This window comes from Somniosus microcephalus, chromosome 9 (assembly GCF_052327205.1).
Source record: "Somniosus microcephalus isolate GS21.2 chromosome 9, FLI_Smic_1.0, whole genome shotgun sequence".
NCBI classification, from domain to species: Eukaryota; Metazoa; Chordata; class Chondrichthyes; order Squaliformes; family Somniosidae; genus Somniosus; species Somniosus microcephalus.
The window spans coordinates 218,584,859-218,609,451 of record NC_140995.1 but is presented as its reverse complement, the minus strand read 5'-3'; the positions used below and the strand labels follow the sequence as shown (position 1 = coordinate 218,609,451).

General features: G+C 44.6%; 2 protein-coding genes across 6 annotated transcripts in view; one reads left to right on the top strand and one right to left on the bottom strand.

The window, feature by feature from the left end:
• mrpl33 (mitochondrial ribosomal protein L33) overlaps window positions 1-17,820 on the top strand; it is a 43,151-nt gene extending 25,331 nt beyond the window's left edge. The window contains exons 3-4 of the mRNA XM_085997918.1: window positions 14,474-14,580; window positions 17,539-17,820. Coding sequence (XP_085854044.1) covers window positions 14,474-14,580; window positions 17,539-17,588 — 157 coding nt within the window. The 3' untranslated portion in view covers window positions 17,589-17,820. The remainder of the gene's footprint in view (window positions 1-14,473; window positions 14,581-17,538) is intronic.
• rbks (ribokinase) overlaps window positions 17,738-24,593 on the bottom strand; it is a 211,282-nt gene continuing 204,426 nt past the window's right edge. For 3 of the 5 annotated variants that reach the window (XM_085997914.1, XM_085997917.1, XM_085997916.1), the window contains one exon: window positions 17,738-18,046. In XM_085997914.1, the coding sequence (XP_085854040.1) occupies window positions 17,873-18,046 (174 nt within the window). In that variant the 3' untranslated portion in view covers window positions 17,738-17,872. The remainder of the gene's footprint in view (window positions 18,047-24,593) is intronic. The other 2 variants (XR_015079620.1, XM_085997915.1) reach the window with 2 other exon arrangements.

Sequence of the window (24,593 nt, the reverse complement as noted above, 5' to 3'; positions counted from 1 at the left end):
AAATTTGTCACATATGATTTCCCTTTCATAAAACCATGCTGACTCTGCTTGACTATATTATGATTTTCTAAATGTCCTGCTACCACTTCCTTAATGATGGACTCCAGCATTTTCCCAATTACAGATGTTAGGTTAACTGGCCTATAGTTTCCTGCTTTCTGTTTCCCTCCTTTCTTAAATAGGGGCGTTACATTTGCGGTTTTCCAGTCCGCTGGGACCTCTCCAGAATCCAGTGAATTTTGGTAGATTACAACCAATGCATCCACTATCTCTGCAGCCATCTCTTTTAAGACCCTAGGATGCAGGCCATCAGGTCCACCTTTAGTCCCATTGGTTTGCCTTTCTTTCTAGTGATAGTGATTTTTTTTTTAATGTTCTTCCCCCCCCCCCCCCCCCCGCCACCCCAATAGCCCCTTGATTATTCATTATTGGGATGCTTTTTTAGTGTCTTCTACCATGAAGACCGATACAAAATATTTATTCAAAGTCTCTGCCGTTTCCCATTATTAATTCCCCAGACTCATCCTCTAAAGGGACCAATGTTTACTTTAGCTACTCTCTTTTTATATACCTGTAGAAGCTCTGACTGTTTTTATATTTCTTGCTAGCTTACTCTCATAAGCTATCGTCTCTCTCTTTATCATTTTTTTTAGTCGTCCTTTGCTGGTTTTTAAAAATTCCCCAATCCTCTGGCCTTCCTCTATTCTTCACAACATTGTATGCTTTTGTTTTCAATTTGATACCATCCTTTACTTCCTTAGTTAGCCACGGATGGTTCATCCTTCTCTTGAGTCTTTCTTTCTCACTGGAATATATCTTTGCAGAGAGTTATGAAATATCACCTTAAATGTTTGCCACTGCTTTTCTAGTCTTACCCTGTAATATATTTTCCCAGTCCACTTTAACCAAGTCTGCCTTCATACCTTTGTAATGACCTTTGTTTAAGTTCAGGACACTAGTTTGAGACCTAGCTTTCTCGCCCTCAAACTGAATTTGAAATTCTACCATGCTATGATCACTCTTCCCAAGAGGATCCTTCACTTCGAGATCATTAATTAATCCAGCTTCGTTACACATTATGAGAAACTATTATAAAAATTGGGCATGTTCTCAGTGGAAAAGAGAAGGTTGAGAACTGATGATTGCTGTTTTTAGGATTCTGAAGGGACTAGATAATGTAGAGCATGACAAGCTATTTCACCTTGCCCAGAACAGTAGAACCAGAGGACATGGCCTGCGCTTGAAGGGGGAATCAGCCAAAACTCATCTGCGGAAACCATATTTCAGTGAGCAAGTGGTCAGTCTATGGAACATGCTCCCTAAGGAGATGGTGGATTCAGTTAGTATTGATTCTTTCAAATGTAAACTAGATAGAAATCTATCAGCAAATAATATTTTGGGATACAGTATATGAGTAATTTGAGACATGACGTGGTAAGTGTAGCACGCTTGGGAGGAACAGGTGACTTTGGACCTATGGTTCCTAAAGCTCTCCACCACTGGGGTTTTCCTTGCCACATGTCTGGGTCTGTTGTAGACTAATGGATAAGAGATTGATTGCAATGATTAGTCAAGAATTCCATTTTCGTTGCACCAGGTGACTAAAGATGGACTTTGGTTTTTTCTTTGTCTAGCAGTTCCTATGTTCTGATAAACACAGCAACAATGTGAGTAATGTTGGAATTAGGCGCATGCACCTACCTTTCCTTTTCTTCCAGTTCGTCTTTTTTTGTAATTGCTCTTTGGAAAAAATAAACCCCTGATGACTTGATTTGTAAATGCACCAGCTGACATGGTAGAGAGTCATACGGGAAGCTCCCTGGATTGACCTCCCGGTCTGCACTGAGATAGCTGGAGTGGCCCACCTGTGCAAGGGGAGGGGAAAGCCTGGGTTGCTGCTGTTGCTCATTATCCAGTGACCCCTTATGGAGGATGCATGTGTGTGGAGACCGGACAATGACCGGTTTGGGCTGGGCTCTGATGCACCCTGCAGTCGACTGGGACTAACAACCCTTGCTGTCGAGACTGATGGAATGGTCCCATTGGCGAAGTACTAGAACGCAGCCAGCACCAATGGAACCATACCCCAGAAGGGAAGTGAGGGGAGATAATGAAGAAAAAGACGACCTACCATTTTATCCCCAATCCGCTGGTCTCCTTGGGCTTCCAGGAAATGTTTGAGCTAAGCCGAGTGGCTGCACAGTGGTCTTGCTGTCCCGCGCAGGCTGCTCACCGGCTTTTCTATGGGAGAAGCCACGCCGCGCAGCCACTTAAAGGGATCACGCACACAAAACAAAATAAGCGGGAACATTCCTGCAAGGTATTCTGGCCTGTGTCATTGAATCAACTGCTAGAAGGTGTGCAAGAGCAGCCTTGTGATGCTGTACTCAATAATTATTCTCCACTTTGGTACCTGCTCCTTAATGCACTGGGGTGGGAGATCTCTCAATGCACTGGGGTGGGAGATCTGCTCTCTCAATGCACTGGGGTGGGAGATCTGCTCTCGCTTAATGCACTGGGGTGGGAGATCTGCTCTCAATGCACTGGGGTGGGAGATCTGCTCTCTCTCAATGCACTGGGGTGGGAGATCTGCTCTCAGTGCACTGGGGTGGGAGATCTGCTCTCAATGCACTGGGGTGGGAGATCTGCTCTCGCTTAATGCACTGGGGTGGGAGATCTGCTCTCAATGCACTGGAGTGGGAGATCTGCTCTCTCAGTGCACTGGGGTGGGAGATCTGCTCTCAGTGCACTGGGGTGGGAGATCTGCTCTCAATGCACTGGGGTGGGAGATCTGCTCTCAATGCACTGGGGTGGGAGATCTGCTCTCAATGCACTGGGGTGGGAGATCTGCTCTCAATGCACTGGGGTGGGAGATCTGCTCTCAATGCACTGGGGTGGGAGATCTGCTCTCAATGCACTGGGGTGGGAGATCTGCTCTCTCTCAATGCACTGGGGTGGGAGATCTGCTCTCTCTCTCAATGCACTGGGGTGGGAGATCTGCTCTCAATGCACTGGGGTGGGAGATCTGCTCTCTCCCTTAATGCACTGGGGTGGGAGATTCACTTTGTTTCCTCTTTCTACAGTGACACACTGCTGATACCCCGGCTCTCGACATCACCATTTCATGAAAATGTTTTCTTGTTCCACGGCTATGTTCCTGAAATCATGTGACATCTTTGTGACCATGACAACGGTGGTTTTGTTTATTTAATGTGTGTCTGAGGGGTGATGCGTTAAAAGTTGAACCGCACAATGCATTTGACCCAATTTACGTAGTGAACTTCCGTGCTGTCACTGTCATTGATGTATTTCTTACAAAGAGGAGTTCCAAAACATCTGTATGAAAACTTCCTAACCATTGACTTTAGTTGCACTGTGGTTTTTCCATCACTTAGAAATAAAATAGAACATCTGTTTAGAGGCCCCTCATGTACATCTTGGGCTAGACCTGAAGCTTTGTGTCATCATGGAAACAATAAGCTTCTAATGACCAATGAGAAGGTGGTATGCTGGATGAAGGATTTTGCCTAGGGCACTCTTGGTGTAAAGCTCTGCTTTGTAGAGGTGTTGATGTCTTGTGCCTTCCAAAACTCCAGATGTGTCATTTTGTCCTTCTTCAGTACCAGCAGAGGAATGTTTCAGAGACCTGGTAGGGTTTCAGCGGGTGTATAATAGATGATGTGGAGGCAGGGATTTAATTGTCCTCCAGTCACTTTTGACTCCTTCATGTAGGGAAGTTGTATTCTAGTTGTGTATATACTAGCAAAAATGTTGTCAATAGAATTTTAGTAAGGATTAATGCTGGGTGTGTAAGATTTTCATACTACATCCACTTGAACTATGAAAACACCTTATAGATTCTGCCCTTCCAAATTTGGGAAGTGTCTATGTGACACATGGGTGAAGTACTGGTGGTTCGAGGTTTGTTAGTGATGGTGTTGGGAGCTGTTTGAGGTAGTGATTTTGAAGCAGTTTTTATATTGCCGCTGTTTTAATTCGGAAACCGGTGTCGGTGAGCTGGCACTTAAGTCTGGTTCCCATCTCCTGGCAGCGGAATCACAGACCCACAAAAAACTGGGCCAGGGTAATGGAGCTGGGTGTAGCAGCATAAATGTAGCAAATCGGCACATGGACACCTGTCTCTGAGAATCCAAATTTAAACAGCACCAATGTAAAATGTAGCTTAATAGCATCGCAGTGTTAGTTTGTATTTGCTTAAGTGTGATTTTGACCATTCGTGTCACTAGGTCAATCTAATTGAAAGGTTGGATGCAAGAACCCTTCTCACAACACCCATTAATTGAAGGATCGGGCTTCTGAATCACATCACTCTTGGGATGTGTTGACCTTATGTTGACCTTGGTGCTTTACTGAAGAGTCTACACGAACCTAGCCTCAAACAAACCTTTCGTCTGACCAGGAACATACCTTTTTTTTTGTTGCCCTTTTTTCAAAAGACACCCGGAGACAGACCAGGGCTGGACAGGAACACAAGGAGACCTGTTGCCTTTCTCTGCATAAAACAATTCTGGTTTGGCCAGTTTGGTCTTTTCTGTTGTCTTTCCCTGTTGGCAGTAGTTCACATTGTGTACGTCCGGGCCGGATCGTTGTAATCCTCTCTCTGGATACCTATTGCTTCCATTTCAACAGTAACTGTTTACATTACTCACTGTGTACTGTTTGCCCCTCTCCTCCAATCCTGTGCTTCGCTTTATTGATGTCCTTTTATCAGTGGCACACCGTTTTTTAAAAATTACTTTTTTGAGTCACTTCCTTTTAAAGAAAAAACTGGTCATGTACCATTCCTTTGGTGGTGGGGGAGCAATTTGCTTGTTCCTAGACGGCTGTCAGTGTTGCTGTGTAACTACTGCTAGTAAACGTGTGAGTGGCTATTTTATCTTTTGTTCTTCTTCGTTGTCGGGGTTTATCTCGCTTCTAGAACTGCTGCTTTATAGATGAAGTCACTGATGCGATCTCCGATCCTCCTACAATGCGCCACCAGGGAGCTTAAACTGACAAATTACTGTGCCTTTTCAACCAATTCCAGCTTTTCTGGTTCCTCGACTCCCGCACTGGCCCTTCCTAGCCAGTATTCTCGTGTGTTGAGTATCTAAAGCTGTACTTCTGTCCGTCGGATGACTAGAATCTGTCAAGATGTCCAAGATGGACTGAACGATTCCTCTAAGGAGTTAAATCCTTGATGGGATAGATCAGCTCACCCCTACCAACAATATTTTCATTTGTTCTTTATCTGTTTTAACTGTGAGATTTAGTGTACAGCGTTGAACCAGTAAAACTACCAGTTCTCGCTGGTTTAATCACTGATTAAAATATGGCGGAAATCAGATTCTGTGTTGGAAATCGATTCTATCCTGGCTGCTTTTTTTGTTGTTGCGGGTGGTGAAGAAGAAAATTGGGTGTAGGTTATCTTCACCAATTCCACCTCTTTTATACAGGGACGTTTGAGAACCCTTTTCATTGACAAAAAAGCAATGCAAGAACTATCTGTTTCCACACACCTGTTACTTCAAAGTCAACTTTCTTTTGCTCTGGAAAAAAATGTGAATTGTTAGTAGTTTGAATTAAGCCATTTAAATTAAACCGCACAGGAGGTGTTTTTTTTCTCTTCAAAATTCCAAATTAACAATTTGAATGAAGTGAAGTGGGCTGTATTTAACATTTCACAGGAGCAGGTAGTTTTTAGAACACTCTCTGAAGACGAGCTTTCTGGTTTGTCTCCTCTTGAATATAATTTGAGACCAAAGCTATGCAAATGATGAGAGTTCTGTATTTTTTCCAACCTCCCTGCATCGCACAAATGGCGCCACTTAGTGGGAACAAACCCATCAGTGTCTGCTATTGAGAGTCAAGAACTGAAATGTGGAAGTATTTTACTCACAGGCTCCTATTCTCTTAAGCCCTGTACGCATTGTCTAGAAATGACTTCATTGCAGTGGTTTAATGGTGTAACTGGGCCTATTGTGTCTGTTTGCTAAGCCGAGTTGTCACTCTAAACTAACAGTTTAACTCTTGTGTTCATTGGAGACATTGACGTTGACAAGTAGAAGTGTGGTCAAGAAGGCGTTTGAAAAAGTGCCACATAATAGGCTTGCCAGCAAAGTTGAAGCCCATGGAATAAAAGGGACAGTGGCAGCATGGATACAAAGCTGGCTAAGTGACGGGAAACAGGGAGTAGTGGTGAATGGTTGTTTTTCGGACTGGAGGAAGGTATACAGTGGTGTTCCCCAGGGGTCGGTACTAGGACCACTGCTTTTCTTGATATATATTAATGACTTGGACTTGGGTGTACAGGGCACTATTTCAAAATTTGCAGATGAGACAAAAATTGGAAGTGTAGTGAACAGTGAGGAGGATAGTGATAGGCTTCAAGAGGACATAGACAGGCTGGTGAAATGGGCGGACATGTGGCAGATAAAGTTTAACACAGAACAGTGCGAAGTGATGCATTTTGGTAGGAAGAACAAGGAGATGCAGTATAAATTAAAGGGGAATCATGAACAGAGAGACCTGGGGGTATATGTGCACAAATCATGGAAGGTGGCAGGATAGGTTGATAAAGCAGTTCAAAAAGCATATGGGATCCTGGACTTTATAAATAGAGGCATAGATGACAAAAGCAAGGAAGCTGTGATGAACCTTTATAAAACACTGGTTCGGCCTCAACTGGAGTATTGTGTCCAATTCTGGGCACCGCACTTTAGGAAGGTTGTGAAGGCTTTAGAGGGGGTGCAGAAAAGATTTACAAGAATGGTTCCAGGAATGAGGGACTTCAGTTACGTGGATAGACTGGAGAATTCGAGAATTCAGCACCATTCGAGACTCGTCAGATACTGACTCAGTCCGTGTCCATATGCAGCAAGACCTGGACAACATTCAGACTTGGGCTGACAAGTGGCAAGTAACATTCGCACCACAGAAGTGCCTGGCAATGACCATCTCCAACAAGCGAGACTCTAACCATCTCCCCTTGACATTCAATGGCATTACCATCGCTGAATCCCCCCACTATCAACATCCTGGGGGTTACCATTGATCAGAAACTGAACTGGACCAGCCATATAAATACTGTGGCTACAAGAGCAGGCCACAGGCTGTGAATTCTGCGGCGAGTGTCTCACCTCCTGACTCCCCAAAGCCTTTCTACCATCTACAAGGCACAAGTCAGGAGTGTGATGGAATACTCTCCACTTGCCTGGATGAGTGCAGCTCCAACAACACTCAAGGAGCTCGACACCATTCAGGATAAAGCAGCCCGCTTGATTGGCACTCCATTCACCACCTTAAACATTCACTCTCTCCACCACCGGCGCACTGTGGCTGCAGTGTGTACCATCTACAAGATGCACTGCAGCAACTCGCCAAAGCTCCTTCAACAGCACCTTCCAAACCCGCGACCTCTACCATTTAGAAGGACAAGGGCAGCAGACGCATAGGAACATCACCACCTACAAGTTCCCCTCCAAGCCACACACCATCCTGACTTGGACCTGTATTGCCGTTCCTTCACTGCCGCTGGGCCAAAATCCTGAAACTCCCTAACACCATATGGACTGCAGCGGTTCAAGAAGGTGGCTCACCACCATCTTCTCAAGGGCAATTAGGGATGGGCACTAAATGCAGGCCTAGCCAGCCAGCGACACCCACATCCCATCAATGAATTAAAAAAAAAGCTGGGGTTGTTCCCCTTAGAGCAGAGAAGATTTAGAGGCGATTTGATAGGTGTGTTCAAAATCATGAGGGGTCTTGACAGAGTAAATCGAGATAAATTGTTCCCATTGGCGGTAGGGTCGAGAACCAGAGGACACAGATTTAAGGTGATTGGCAGAAGATCCAAAGGTGACATGAGGAAAAGCAGCGAATGGTTAGGATCTGGAATGCACTGCCTGAAAGGGTGGTAGAGGCAGATTCAATCGTGGCTTTCAAAAGGGAATTGGATAAGTACCTGAAGGAAAACATTTGCCGGGCTACGGGGAAAGGGTGGGGGATTGGGACTAGCTGAAGTGCTCTTGCAGAGAGCCAGAACAGGCCGAATGGCCTCCTAGTGTGCTGTAACGATTCTATGATTTTTGCTTAGTCAAGGCAAGAACATAGCTGGTACAAGACCAGAAAAATGATTTTGGTCCATCTGGTCAGTGCTGGAGATTAGGAAAGGTTTTTAATTATAAAAGCCTTCATTTTCAGTAGTCAATCCTGAGTTTCAGTTGCCATCTTGTATGTTTGTTGCCCACTCATTAAGTCTAATTCTCAAGGGCACTCAATCTTCAATTAACATTTTATTGATCTCAGCGTATAATTGCTGCGTACGTAAGTTTTTTTTTTCCAATTTGTGTTCGGGATGTGGGTGATGTTGGCAAGGCTGCATTTATTGCCCATCCCACCTTGCCCTGAGAAGGCGATGGTGGGCTTTCTCCTTGAACTGCTGCCATCCTTTGTGGTGATGGAGCTCTCATGATGCTATGTGGGTGTTGGGTCAGGAATTCCAGGACTTTGATCCAGTGACTGTGAAGGGCTGGCAGTATATGCTGAAGTGAGGATGGAGGTGATGGTGTTCCCATGATTTTGCTGCTCTTGCCCTTCTTCGTGGTAGAGGCTGCAGGGCTGGGAGGTCCCATCAAAGCAAGCTTTGTGTGCTGCATCCTGTAGATAGTAGGTACTACAGTCACAGCGCACCACTGATGAAGTGGGTGGCTATTCAGTCCAGTAGCAGGGGCACCGATCAAGCAAACTGCTCCATCCTGGGTGGTGTTGACCTTCGAATGTTGCAGCTGCACCCATCCAGGTGAGTGATGAGCATCCCATCACACTCTTCTACCTGTCGATGGTAGAGAGGCTTAGTAGAAGCTGTGCATTTCGACGCACTGCAGTGTTACTTTTGTTGAAGGCCGCGAGATTAACTGTGTGACAAATGCTGTTACCAGATTCCGTTGCTGTTTTTTAATGGGGATGGTAAGCGTTTATACCACATGGCACAGCATCATTTCCAGGCTTTTGTGTATGGTGGGCTTGACTAGTGAAAAGGTTGCGGCTTGGGCGTTGAGTTTGTTGTGTCAGACCTTCAGTCAATGTACACAAACTGTCGCACCTCATGCACTCCTGACAGGTGCAGGTTATTTACATTCTGGTGTATTTTCAGCACTTGTGTACCAAACGTCTCGCATCTTACCGACAAGAGCTGCAAATGGGAAAAGTTCAGCTCGCTGACAAAACCAGAAAGATAGGTTATTGTTTATCATGTCTCTCCCCGTTCCCGATAACTCATTTGTTAAGGGAGGTATGGTGCCGCTATATAAACTGGAAAGCCGCAGATTTGATTCCAGCCTACGTGGCTAGCGGAACGGTGCAAGGGGGAGGGATTCAAATTCCTGGGACATTGGAACCGGGTCTGGGGGAGGTGGGACCAGTACAAAACGGACGGTTTGCACCTGGGCAGGGCCGGGACCGATGTCCTGGGGGAGTGTTTGCTAGTGCTCTGGGGGAGGGTTTAAACTAAAATGGCAGGGGGTTGGGATCCTGAGCGGGGAGACAGAGGAAAGGGAAACGAGGATAAAAGCAAAAGACAGGAAGGAGAAAAACAAAAGTGGTAGACCGAGAAATCAATGGTTTAAATCAAACATGGCCACAGCAAATAATAATTCTAAAAGATCTAAGAGCGTTAAAAAAAACAAGCCTGAAGGCTTTGTGCCTTAATTCGCGGAGCATTCGGAATAAGGTGGATGAATTAGCTGTGCAAAAAGAGGTAAACGAAGATGATATGATTGGGATTACGGAAGCATGGCTCCAGGGTGGCCAAGGCTGGGAACTCAACATCCAGTGGTATTCAATATTCAGGAAAGATAGGCAAAAAAGAAAAGCAGGTGAGGTAGCATTGCTGGTTAAAGAGGGGATTAACACAATTGTAAGGAAGGATATTAGCTCTGATGATGTGGAATCTGTATGGGTAGAACTGAGAAATACCAAGGGGCAGAAAACGTTAGTGGGAGTGGTATATAGATTTCCAAACAGTAATGCGGAGGTCGGGGATGGCATTAAAAGGGAAATTAGAGAAGCGTGCAATAAGGGCACAGCAGTTATCATGGGTGACTTTAATCTACATATAGATTGGGCTAACCAAATTAGTAACAATACTGTGGAGGAGGAATTCCTGGAGTGTATACGGGATGGTTTCCTGGACCAATATGTCGAGGAACCAACTAGAGATCAGGCCATCTTACACTGGGTATTATGTAATGAGAAAGGATTAATTAGCAATCTTGTTGCGCGAGGCCCCTTGGGTCGGAGCGATCATAATATGATAGAATTCTTCATTAAGATGGAGAGCGAAATAGTTGACTCAGATACTAGGGTCCTGAATTTAAATAAAGGAAACTACGATGGTATGAGGCGCGAGTTGGGTAGGATTGATTGGGGAATGTTACTCAAAGGGCTGACGGTAGATAGGCAATGGCAAACATTCAAAGATCACATGGATGAACTACAGAATTTGTTCATTCCAGTTTGGCATAAAAATAAAACAAAAAAAGGTGACTCAACCGTGGCTAACAAGGGAAATTAGGGATAGCATAAGATCCAAGGAGGACATATAAATTGGCCAGAAAAAGCAGTAAACCTGAGGATTGGGAGCAGTTTAGGATTCAACAAAAGAGGACAAAGGGATTAATTAAGAGGGGGGAAATAGAGTGTGAGAGTAAGCTTGCAGGGAACATAAAAACTGACTGTAAAAGCTTTTATAGATATGTGAAGAGAAAAAGATTGGTGAAGTCAAGCGTAGGTCCCTTGCAGTCAGAATCAGGGGAATTTATAATGGGGAACAAAGAAATGGCAGACCAATTAAATACATACTTTGGTTCTGTCTTCACAAAGGAGGACACAAATAACCTCCCAGAGATGTCGGGGAACATAGAGTCTAATGAAAGGGAGGAACTGATAGAAATCAGTATTTGTAGGGAAATGGTGTTAGAGAAATTGACGGGATTGAAGGCTGATAAATCCCCAGGGCCTGATAATCTACATCCTAGGGTACTTAAGGAAGTGGCCCTAGAAATAGTAGATGCATTGCTGGTCATCTTCCAAAATTCGATTGACTCTGGAACAGTACCCATGGATTGGCAGGTAGCTAATGTTACCCCACTGTTCAAAAAAGGTGGTCGAGAGAAAACGGGGAATTACAGACCGGTAAGCCTGACATCGGTAGTGGGGAAAATGCTAGAGTCCATTATTTATAAAAGATGTAATAGCAGAGCACTTGGAAAACAGTGACCGGATCGGACAAAGTCAACATGGATTTACAAAAGGTAAATCATGCTTGACTAATCTACTGGAATTTTTTGAGGATGTAACTGGTAAAATAGATAAGGGAGAACCAGTGGATGTGGTGTATTTGGACTTTCAAAAGGCTTTCGATAAGGTCCCACATAAGAGATTAGCGTGTAAAGTTACGGCACATGGGATTGGGGACATGATATTGACTTGGATAGAGAACTGGTTGGCAGACAGAAAGCAAAGAGTTGGAATAAACGGCTCTTTTTCCGAGTGGCAGGCAGTGACTAGTGGGGTACCGCAGGGATTGGTCCTTGGACCCCAGCTATTCACAATATATGTTAATGATCTGGACGAGGGAACTAGATGTAATATCTCCAAGTTTGCAGATGACACAAAGCTGCATGGGCGTGTGCTGTGAGGAGGATGCCGAGAAACTCCAGTATGATTTGGGCAGAAGCATGGCAGCTGCAATATAACGTGGATAAATGCGAGGTTATCCACTTTGGTGTCAAAAACAGGAAGGCAGATTATTATCTGAATGGCAATAGATTGGGAGAAGGGGAAGTGCAACGAGACCTAGGCGTCCTTGTGCACCAGTCGCTGAAGGTAAGCATGCAGGTGCAGCAGGCGGTTAAGAAGGCAAATGGTATGTTGGCCTTCGTAGCGAGAGGGTTTGAGTACAGGAACAAGGATGTCTTGCTGCAGTTGTACAGGGTCTTGGTGAGACCACATCTTGAGTATTGTGTGCAGTTTTGGTCGCCTTATCTGAGGAAGGATGTTCTTGCCATGGAAGGAGTGCAGCAAAAATTCACGAGGCTGATACCTGGGATGGCAGGAATGACGTATGAGGAGAGATTGGGTCGATTGGGCTTGTATTCGCTGGAGTTTAGAAGAATGAGAGGGGATCTCATTGAAACTTATAAAATTCTAACAGGACTAGACAGACTAGATGCAGGATGTTCCCGATGGTCGGGGAGTCCAGTACCAGGGGTCACAGACTAAGGATAAGGGGTAAGCCATTTAGGACAGAGATGAGGAGGAATTTCTTCACTCAGAGCGGTGAACCTGTGGAATTCTCTTCCACAGAAGGCAGTAGAGGCCAATTCATTAAATATATTCAAGGAGTTGGATATATTTCTTGAGGCTAAAGGGATCAAGGGATATGGGGAGAAAGCAGGGACAGGGTACTGAATTTGGATGATCAGCCATGATCGCATTGAATGGTGGAGCAGGCTCGAGGGGCCGAATGGCCTACTCCTGCTCCTATCTTCTATGTTTCTATGAGCTTGTACCCAGTAACGAGTCTGTAGGGGTGCTACGATTGCTCTTACTGTCTGAGCTAGGGAGAGTTAAAATCATCCAGGGTTCCTCTCCTGATTTGCCATCCAGTGACTCCTGCTAGGTGGGTGTTGTATGAGGACAGGTTTATGTTGGGCTGATGCACCTCACAATTAAAGAACCTGCCAATACTGTTCAGGGTCAAGCATGAAGAATGGTCACTTGAAAAGCATTTCTGGAGCTGTACCCAAGCTGGGGCTGAAGCCTTGAAGGAAGAAAATGGGCAAAGTTTCTTTTTAAACCATGTCTTTCTCCGAGATGTTGATAGAGGCTGTACACTTCATTATGTCTCGCTATTATTTAAACGTGTTACAGTGGCTGCACCTAATTCAAGGAACCTGACTTTTATTTTTAAGCCTCGAGGGAGTTATTTATGAGGTAGAATTTTTCCTTTAAAGTTCTATATGAATAAGAGAATTTAGAAATCCCCAATCAATCAGTTGGATATTGTACAGGCAGATAATGTACTTTCAGTGGCAATGTGCCATCCATTTCTAGGAATAGCATAATCATTTCTGACGTAGGGTTAATAGACCCATCCTAATTAAAATGCTGTGTAACCTGCCTGCATTTTCACACCATGCCAGCAATTCTCATTTTGATACTGTGAATCATTAACTGCAATGGATTGCACCAATGCTCTCCCTTGTCAGCCACCCTGCTTCCACTCTACATAAACCACAGCTGATGCAGAACCTCACGGCCCACACTCCCATCACTTCTGTCGTCACCGAGCTACACTGGCTCCCTGAGCCTCTCAGAATTGATTTCCAAGAACCTTCTCGTGTATGTTGTCACCCCATCTTACCTCTCCTCACTTCCAGCCATATGTCTCCACATATACCATCCGCACCTCCATGGCCTCGCCCCACCCAGCTTCGGTGATCTCTTCTAGCCAGACACCTCCATGGCCTTGCCCCAGCCCATATCGCCTCAATGTGCTTCAGCCCTAGAATCATAGAATGGTTACAGCACAGAAAGAGGCCATTCGGCCCGTCAAGCTTATGCCGGCTCTCTGCAAGAGCACTTCAGCTAGTCCCACTCCGCCACCCTTTCCTCGTAGCCCTGCATTTTTTTTCTTTCGGGTACTTGTCCAATTCTCTTGAACCCCGATTGAATCTGCCTCCACCACCCTTTCAGGCAGTGTATTCCAGATCACAACCACTGCGTTAAAAAGAAAAGTTTTTCCTCATGTCACCTTTGGTTCTTTTGCCAATCACCTTAAATCTGTGTCCTCTGGTTCTCGACCCTTCTGCCAATGGGAACAGTTTCTCTCTACTCTGTCTAGACCCCTCATGATTTTAACACCTCTGTCAAATCTCCTCTCAACCTTCTCTGCTCCAGTTACGTGGAGAGCCTGGGGTTGTTCGCCTTGAAGTCCCTCATCCCTGGAACCATTCTTGTAAATCTTTTCTGCACCCTCTCTAAGGCCTTCTCAACTCCAGCAGCAGTTTAGCCCTCATTCTTCCCTTCACCATTGGGTGGCCACTCCTATCAGCCACTATGCCTGCATAACACCAATAATACATTGGTGAACCGTGCTTTGGAGCATCCTGAGGATGCGATAGGTTGCTACATAAATACAAATTCTTTCTTCCAAATCCCCATCCTCTGGAATCCCATCACTCAAGACCCTCCATCTTATCACCTCCCTTCCTGCTTTTCAAAGGTCTCCTAAGGACCCTTCCCTCATCCTCTCTTCCCACCCATTCAGTGTCCACTGCCCTTTAAAACACTGAGGTGTAGTTGTGAGGCGTGCTATAGAAATCGAAGTAGTTGTAGTCACTGTAACATGTAGATTTGTCTCATTTACTGGCAGGCCGGCTCTCACTAATGCTTTGTTGAATTTTCACAGGTCCATCCTTGTGAAGATGGCGAGTGCAGCTGGAACTGGTTACTGCTTCAACGTAAAGCGGAGCAGACTGCGGGAAAAACTAGTCCTGAGAAAACACGATCCTATAGGTAAATTGTATTGTGTAACTGTGGCAGGTACATGAGCATGTGGCACCAGTTGGTGGCTTCATTAGACACCCTTTATTGATGCTACCAACTCTTATCCATTCATTTTGTAATATAGCTCGAACCACCCATTCCTTATCTATAATATATTTTTAAAAATTATGTCTGTGCGTCCTGCTCGAATTATACCCTGCCCTCTAACCTTGTTTCACCTGAATTCTACACTTGGTCTCGACTCCCTGTGTGAAGCACTATGAGAGCTTGACTGATATTCAAAACATTCATTCTGGATTGTAATCTCACTGATGAAATGGCCCAACACTACAGGACACGGAGCAGCATGTTACATCTCCATTCTTGTCCTCGATTGGCAATGGTAGGCACGGGCAACATATTGCCAATTGTAAATCGGGTGACAAGCTGTTCGGCCAATCAGTCTGTGTTGGTGTTTATCCTCCACACGAGCAGTAGTCCTAATCCCATCTGTCAGCCCTCTACCCATATCCCTCTTTCCTTCAACCACCTATCTGTCTATTCTTAAATGTCTACATGGTTTCTGTTTCAATCATTTGCTCCGATAATGTATTCTGCAGCCTCGCAACCCTCTGTGTATATAAAAAAAAAACAAGTTTCTCCTAGTAGCTACAATGACGGTGCTGGCCTGAGAATGAGTTTGAATCCCACTTGCCGTTGACATTTGTAGGCTGGTTCTCTAGAGCAGTGTGATACTCACTTCCCCTTCATCTGCGGCACTCAGGAGATTTGCTCTGGGCTTCCATCCACAGTCTGCTAGTTTAGGCACAGCTTGCCCTAGAGGGCGAGTTTAGCAGTTCTCTGTTGTGCTGCTTGGCAAGTCAACCAAAGAGCATTACTGGTATCTGAGTGTCTGTGATTGTGACTGTGTGTGACTCCTCACTGTGGAGGATTTGGGCCAAATAGAAAGTCTGAACAAAACACAGTACTGCATTACTTGCAATTGCTGTTATACTTTTGTAACTGGACTTGAATTTCAACACTGACTGACTGACTAGTAAATTGGTTTTAGGTTTTTCATCGCAGCTCTTCTCCTCCCCCCACCCCCCATTGGGATACCTGTGATTGGAATCCAATGTTAGATCAAGTAATCCCAGGCCAAATAAAAAATGATGTTCCCTGCACTGTTCTCCAATGTGACTCCAGCCTTGCAACCCTCCAAGATCTCTGAGCTCTTGTGCATTCCCGATTTTCATCGCTCCAATATTGGTGGCTGTTCCTTCAGCTATCTAGGCTCTAAGTTTTGGAATTCCCTTTCCACCTCTCCTTTTAAGGCGCTCCTTAAAACCTACCCCTTTGACCAAGCTTTTGGTCATCTGTCCTAATATCTCCTTATGTGGCTCGGTGTCAAATTTTGTTTGATAACACTCCTGTGAAGCGCCTTGGGATGTTTTACTATGTTAAAGACACTATATAAATGCAAGTTCTTGTTGTAAAGCCCAATGCTGAAAGAGCATTTTTCCCCACCCTGCCCTGGACCAACATGGTGATTTCTTTTTCACACCAGTGTCTTTATGGTCTCGGTCTGTGAGGCTGCCAGTTTAGTGCTGTGAACTCTCGCCCATTATAAACAGGGACAATTATTCAAACTCATTGTGAAAGACCCTTGTATCCAAAGATTAAAAGACAGTGTTCTATTATTTCAGGTACAATAAACATAGAGAAATAGTGATTTACAGCTCTTCATGTGATCTGTCATCACCTGACTCCAGGTGAATACCCTTTTGTTGTTTTGACAATACAAACTCATGTACACTTTTAGTCAGATCATTTATTTTAAAATTCGCACTGATGCTGACTCCTCGCACTGTAAGGAATGGATCCAGTAGCTGCTTTCTCAGTCTTGTATGGGATCCTCCATATGTTGGTTACCCTGTCGGGGAAAAGCATTCAAGGACAAACTGATAATCTGTTGCTACGTGATTACATAAGATTCTAATCCTTCACTAAAGATGTATCTGCTCATGGAAACAATTGGACATCAGCCGTGGCAGGATGGTCTCTTCTAGGACATTGGTTTGGGTGTGTTTCCTTTTTTTAAAAAAAACTCATGCCACTTACATCATGTGTACGAGACTTTTAAATGATAGGTGCGGTTCCAAAAATTGGGTATAAGCAGGGCTGGGAAAACATTTGCGTTCTGTGCTGCAATTTATATCTGGGCAGTAATACAAAGTCTCTTTTCACTTGTTAAAACTTGAAAGACCCAAGGGATTAGTGTTATTGAAGGTGTCGTGTTATTGAAAAATGAACTTTTAGTGCACTTCCACGCAGAGCATTTGGCTTGAAGCAGTTTTCGAAAGCTTTGTTTTCAGTGCTTGTGAACGTTTAACTTCTTTCACTGCTGAAGCTGCCAGCCCGCTGTAATTAGGTTTCACGGAGTTAACTGAATTGTCAATAACCATTTCATTTGGTTACTGCTTTCTCACCTCCGTATTTGAGAAAATAAGAGGTCGTCAGTGCATTGAAATAAGGTCCTTTTGAATACTAGTACTCACAGTTAATGAATTTGTATTAAATTCCTTTGTCTGCTTTTTTAATGGAGATATTACCTAGTTATTTTCAGTGTGCCTCTGTTAAGATTTCACACAAAGGAAATTCATACAGACATGCAACATTGTGCACGAATACTAGATCTTAATTTCAAGGCACAATAGCTTTCTTCGCCAGTAGTTATTGGGGATGCTATTAGAAAGAGATGTCATTTTACCATCTTAAAAAAAAAACTCCTCCAGCTATTAGACAGATAAGTGGGTGAATCCCTGAAGAAAGACGTTCTCTGGTGGGATCACCCACTGTGCCCCAAAGCAGCGGCACATGAGTTCCTAATCTGGGTTGTTCTGTGTGGTTAGGTGGGTTCCTAGCTTGGTGTCAGTTTTGTTGTAGAATCCTGTATTGTAACTACACTTTTGTTTATTTCCCTTGCAGTGAACAAGCATGTCCTTTTCTTTGAAAAGAAGAAAATCAGGTCAATCTGATATAGGGAGCATAAATGGACTGGCTTTGTACAACGACTGTTTAGAAACTGAACAAGATTTCCTGGAAATTGAATGAATCCCATCTGTGGTTTTGGGATGATGCAAAAGGTGATGGTGATAGTTCAACAGAAGACAATGACACGAGAAGAGGGAATTAGCCCTTTTGCACTTTTATTTACAATTTGTTGTTGGTTATTTTTAATATGTACAATAAAATGAGCTATGGATATAACCATGTTGAATGCTCCATCTCTTCATCCTCTCCAGAAACAGGCAGATTTTGCCTAAAATAGTTCCTGTGGGAGCTGTGCTCTGTGGGGGTAGCTAGCTTGGGTTCCTTGACATTGGATGCTCACCGAAGCGATGTAACAGGCCCGTCTACTCATTTCTTCCAGTTCCATACAAGGATAGTAAGCCATGTAGAATGCCAGGGCGCCCACAAAGCTGTCGCCCGCACCCTTAAAAAAAAAAAAAAAACAATTTTTTATTTCCCATGTGCTTAGTTTAAAGGTCTTAATGGCAATTAATTTTGTAAGCTATGATGTATTTTCTTGCTGTATCTTGTGTCTGAGCTGAGCTCTTAATGCCAACACCCTTCAGTAATGAGCATTTAAGTGCTCGAGAGTGCTTGCAGTGTCAGGCTTGTTCGCCCTCCCTACCCTTTTCTTTGTTGGGAAACAACTGGCCTCCTGCTTGCCCGACAGTACAGCTGAGATCGTGAACACTGCGCCATGCTATTCCCAACTGAGAGTTAAGCACCTCCTCTGGCGGCAGTGAAGGAAAGAGGTAAATCCAATACTGCTGCCTCAAATAGCAGATCCCTGAAACAAAATACCTCAATCAGACCTCGGGCTGTGCTGCAGAGTAAACCCTCCAATGAAGCAAAGTTTCACAATATTATTTACTTTTTGTAACTCTTGACAGATTAGTGGTCTAACCATATCCCACACTATATTGATCGTGAACTCACTAATATTGTGTGGAATATGGCTGTCACTTCAAGCTTTATTATTTTAAGAACTAAGAATGGAATGGTAAGTCGAACCTGCTGACTGAGCTTGCTGTTTCCAGTGGACCATATACAATTTGCACTGTTTAGGGCTCAATTAATTTCATCTCGCAGAGCTGCCTTGAAATAAATTAAGCACGAACTCTTGAGCGTGACTGTTCCAGTCCTGCTGGTACCAAGGAGCATTTGTCTGTGAAATGCAACCGGTCAGAGGTGAATGATGCAATGATGCTTTGTCGATTTGACTCCTATTTTTAAAAGGTATTGGATGAATAGATTGAAGGCTAGGAGGGTAAGTACACAGATAGATGTTCAAACATTCTGTGGAACAATGTAGTTCCAGTTCTGATAGGCCACAGGAATGTTATCTATGGCATGCAATTGCATTCCAGTCTTCAGTTATATGAATTGTAGCGTTAGGTTGTTGTCCTGGTTGTTTTTGCTCAATTATTACTTTTTGAGGGTCAGGGAGAAGTCTCGCTGTGATACCAGTAGTTAGCCACTTCCCTCATGAGGTTAAATAGGTTAGGAGAGTCTAACAGTGTCAATTAAACATGCCCTATTGAAAGGAACAGAACACAATTGAACCTCGACTGCAATCCACAGATTTTTTTTTAAATTGAGTAAACTCGCAGGGCTAAGGCCTAGGGCCTAAGTAACCACAAAAGTTGAGAGAATGAGAAGGTTGGGTAAATCAGGAAGTAGGGACTAGGTGGTGCCAAAATTGGGTTTTAAAATGCTGAAGTTGGCACAAGAAAGACTGAGGAATCAATTTTTGAAGTTCTTGGAAAGGATAAGTTTGTGTAGGTCACTGTGCAGTGAGTCCTACGCCTGGATTTTCCTCCAATATCCTGCCCCAAATCCGGCAGGGCAACGGCCGGAATAATCAGACAGCGTGGACTTCCACCGCCTTTCAACTGTGACCTTCATTTTTCTTCTGCAGCTGACTCCAGCTTCCCTGCCCGCCGTGTGGAGGTGGTTCCCAGCCCATTTCCCTCCTGCCCGGCCTTCTTGCCACTGCTCACCAGGACTGCCAAGTGAAGCCTGCTGCAGCACCACGTGAACTTTTCTCGGGGGAACTGATGGGCTCTCAGTTGCTGGCAGGAAGCCTGTCGTGAATACATTATGACTATGACCAGGGCCTGATGATCTACATCCTAGGGTACTTAAGGAAGTGGCCCTAGAAATAGTAGATGCATTGCTGATCATCTTCCAAAATTCGATAGACTCTGGAACAGTTCCCATGGATTGCAGGGTAGCTAATATAACCCCACTATTTAAAGAGGGTGGTAGAGAAAAAACAGGGAATTATAGACCAGTAAGCCTGACATCGGTAATGGGGAAAATGCTAGAGTCCATTGTAAAAGATGTAATAGCAGAGCACTTGGCAAACAGTGACAGGATCGGACAAAGTCAACATGGATTTACAAAAGGTAAATCGTGCTTGACTAATCTACTGGAATTTTTTGAGGCTGTAACTGGTAGAATAGATAAGGGAGAACCAGGTGGATGTGGTGTATTTGGACTTTCAGAAGGCTTCGATAAGGTCCCGCATAAGAGACTAGCGTGCAAAGTTACAGCACATGGGATTGGGGGTAAGGTACTGTCTTGGATAGAGAACTGGTTGGCAGACAGGAAGCAAAGAGTTGGAATGAATGGATATTTTTCCGAGTGGCAGGCAGTGACTAGTGGGGTACCACAGGGATCGGTGCTAGGACCCCAGCTATTCACAATATATATAAATAATCCAGACAAGGGAATTAGATGTAATATCTCCAAGTTTGCAGATGACACACAGCTGGGTGGGTGTGTGTGCTGTGAGGAGGATGCAGAGAAACTCCAGAATGATTTGGACAGGTTGGGTGATTGGGCAGATGTATGGTTATCCACTTCGGTGGCAAAAACATATTATTATCTGAACGGCAATAGATTGGAAAAGGGCAAGTGCAACGAGACCTGGATGTCCTTGTGCACCAGTCTCTGAAGGTAAGCATGCAGATGCAGCAGACGGTTAAGAAGGCAAATGGTATTTTGGCCTTCGTAGTGAGAGGATTCGAGTACAGGAGCAAGGATGTCTTGCTGCAGTTGTCTTGGTGAGACCACACCTTGAGTATTGTGTGCAGTTTTGGTCGCCTTATCTGAGGAGGGATGTTCTTGCCATGGAAAGAGTGCAGCCAAGATTCACCAAATTGATAACTGGGATGGCAGAAATGACGTAGGAGGAGAGATTGGGTCGATTAGGCTTCTATTCGCTAGAGGATGTTCCCGATGGTGGTGGAGTCCAGAACCAGGGGTCACAGTCTAAGGATAAGGGGTAAGCCATTTAGGACTGAGATGAGGAGGAATTTCTTCACCCAGAGGTGAACCTGTGGAATTCTCTGCCACACAGGGCAGTTGAGGCCAATTCATTAAATATATTCAAGAAGGAGTTGGATATATTTCTTGAGGATAAAGGGATCAAGGGATATGGGGAGAAAGCAGGGACAGGGTACTGAAATAACAACAGAAAATGCTGGAAAAACTCAGCAGGTCAGGCAACATCCGTGGAGAGAAATTTGAGTTGACGTTTCGGTCGAACCCTTCTTCAAAACTGGAAAGAAAAGAAAATAGATCGAAGGCAGGGCTGCGATCGGACAAAAGAAGTGAAAGAAACAAAAGAAGTAAAAGAGACAATAAAAGGTATACGAAGCTAGACGAGATGGTAATAGGCTGAGATTAGGTGTAAAGTGTACTGGTAGGGCAAGAGATAGCTGCCAGGTGTGAGAGAGAAACAAAAGGAAAGGTTGGGGGGGGGGGGAAAGGAGTGGAAAAATTACAAGAAAAAATGTAATAGGGGCTGAGGTTATGATCTGAAATTATTGAACTCGATATTGAGTCCGGAAGGCTACACAGTGCCTATCGGAAGATGAGGTGCTGTTCCTCGAGTTTACGTTGAGCTTCCGTGGAACAATACAAGAGGCCAAGGATGGTGAGGTCCGAGTGGGAATGGAGCGGTGAATTAAAATGACAGGCGACCGGAAGCTCGGGGTCACCCTTACGGACTGAACGGAGGTGTTCCGCAAAGCGGTTACCCAATCTGCGTTTGTTCTCCCCAATGTAGAGGAGACCGCATCGTGAGCAGCGAATACAGTATACTAGATTGCGAGAAGTACAAGTAAATCGCTGTTTCACCTGGAAGGGGTGTTTGGGGCCCTGGACAGTGGGAAGGGGGGAGGTATAGGGGCAGGTGTTACATCTCCTCCGCTTGCACGGGAAGGTGCCAGGCGAAGGGGAAGGGCTGTTTGGGGTGATAGAGGAGTGGACTAGGGTGTCTCGGAGGGAGCGGTCCCTACGGAATGCTGAAAGGGGAGGGGAAGATACGCTTGGTGGTGGGATCACTTTGGAGGTAGCGGAAATGCCGGAGGATGATCCGTTGAATGTGGAGGCTGTTGGGGTGAAAGGTGAGGACAAGGGGAACCCTATCATGGTTCCGGGAGGGAGGGGCAGAAGTGCGGGAGATAGAACTGACACGGTCGAGGGCAGTGTCAACCACGGTAGAGGAGAATCCTCGGTTGCGGAAAAAGGAAGACATGTCTGAAGCACTGGTGTGGAAGGTGCCATCGTCGGAGCAGATACGGCGGAGACGGAGAAACTGGGAGAATGGAATAGAGTCCTTACAGGAAGCGGGGTGGGAGGAAGTGTAGTCCAGGTAGCTGTGGGAGTCAGTGGGCTTGTAGTAAATATTGGTCGATAACCTATCCCCAGAGATGGAGACGGAGAAGTCGAGGAAGGGAAGGGAAGAGTCAGAGATGGACCATGTGTAGGTGAGGGAAGGGTGGAAATTGGAGGCAAAGTGAATGAAATTGTCAAGTTTGGGGCGAGAGCAGGAAATGGTACTGAATTTGGATGATCAGCCATGATCTCATTAAATGGCGGAGCGGGCTCGAGGGGCCGAATGGCCTACTCCTGCTCCTATCTTCTATGTTTCTATGACCCCGACCCAGGAAACTGGGCTTGAGTCAAGAGTGACTGGCGTTATTCCTGCACCGGACTAAGGAAATGCCAACCCTTGCTGTCAAAAGTGGGAATGCAGTGAGGAAGAATATATTCTAATCTAAATGGACATTCTCGGGAGCCGCAAGCCTACATTTCGTTGTACTGCACTTGTGCACTAACAATGGCAATAAAGTTTATTATTATTATTATGATGTAAACATGAGATCGTGAGCCCATGGTGTCTAGGACATAAAAGGACCATTCTTTAGGCCATAGAAGCCAGTATTATATGGTGAAGGATAACTTCACGAGCCATCTTGCACCCTGTTATGCTAACAGAAAATTGTTAGGACAACCATTGGCTACATTATCTAAACTGACAAACTCGACTGCATAACTTGAATATTAGGTAAAAAATAATATAATTGATAGCAGGTTTAAAATTGAGCATTATTCATATGATCTAGTGAATGGGGGCCAAACCTGACTTCAGAAGGGGAAGATCGTGTGTAACTAATATTCTTGATTTTTATTAGCATGGAAAATTGTGAAACTTGGTGAACTTAAATTTCATTACAGTTCCTCACAAAGGATTGCTGCTGAAACTGGAAGCGTTGAGCATTCATGGTAAAACCTAGGTGTGAATAACAAATTTACAAAAGGAAAGAAAGCAGCAGAGTGGGTGAGGTGCTGAGTGGGATCAGTGTTGTAACCCCTACTGTTTCTAATTTGCATTAACAACTTGGAATCAGGAACTCAATGCAAATTGGTCAAATTTGCAGATGATTGCAAACTAGGAGGCGGATTGAGACCTACAAAATATCGAAGTGGGTAAAAGTACTGCACGTAAGAGGGGTATTGAAATAGAAAAAGGGTGAAGGGGAAAGAGCTAGGGTTTTTGGAGTGGATTTGACACTCGAATCCAAGCACTGGAGCAGCAATCAAGGCAAATTGAATGCTGAACTGTACAGACAAAACAGTAAAGTACAAGACAGAAAATTATCAAACTATATTGCAGTTTTGCCAAACCACCACGCCTTCAGTACTGATCACTGAGATACAGGAGAGACATTCAGGCCCTGCAGGCAGTTCAGAGAAGAGCCAGAATGTCACAAGGTTTGAGTTAGAAGTGGAGAAATTTGGACTTTCCAGACTTCAAAGGAGGTGATCTTATTAAAAGATATGGAAAAGGCAGATTTATAAAACATTTTCAAACTAAACCTTGAGAATGAACAAGAGGACGCAGGTTGCAACTAGTAAAAGGGAAATTTAGGACTGATGGCAGGAAATTCTTCACCAAAACAGTAATCAACACATGAAGACTTCTGGGTAAGGTACTGGAGGCAAAGTCCTGGGGACCATTTAAGAAACGATGATGGTGGAATTGTAGGGGATGGGTTGAATAGTCTCCCTCATCTGCATTTATCTGACATGTGACATTCATGTAGTTAGTTCGCTGGATAAACAATTAAACATAGAAACATAGAAAATAGGAGCAGGAGTAGGCCATTTGGTCCCGCGAGGCTGCTCCGCCATTCAATGAGATCATGGCTGATCATCCAAATTCAGTACCCTGTCCCTGCCTTCTCCCCATATCCCTTGATCCCTTTAGCCTTAAGAAAATATATCCAACTCCTCCTTGAATATATTTAATGAATTGGCCTCAACTGCCTTCTTTGGTAGAGAATTCCACAGGTTCACCACTCTCTGGGTGAAGAAATTCCTCATCTCTGTCCTAAATGGCTTACCCCATATCCTTAGTCTGTGACCTCTGGTCGGGGAGTCCAGAACCATCGGGAACATCCTTCCAGCATCTAGTCTGTCTAGTCCTGTTAGAATTTTATAAGTTTCGATGAGATCCCCTCTCATTCTTCTGAACTCCAGCGAGTACAAGCCCAATCGACCTAATCTCTCCTTATACGTTATTCCTGCCATCCCAGGTATCAGCCTGGTGAATCTTCGCTGCACTCCTACCATGGCAAGAACATCCTTCCTCAGATAAGGCGACCAAAACTGCACAC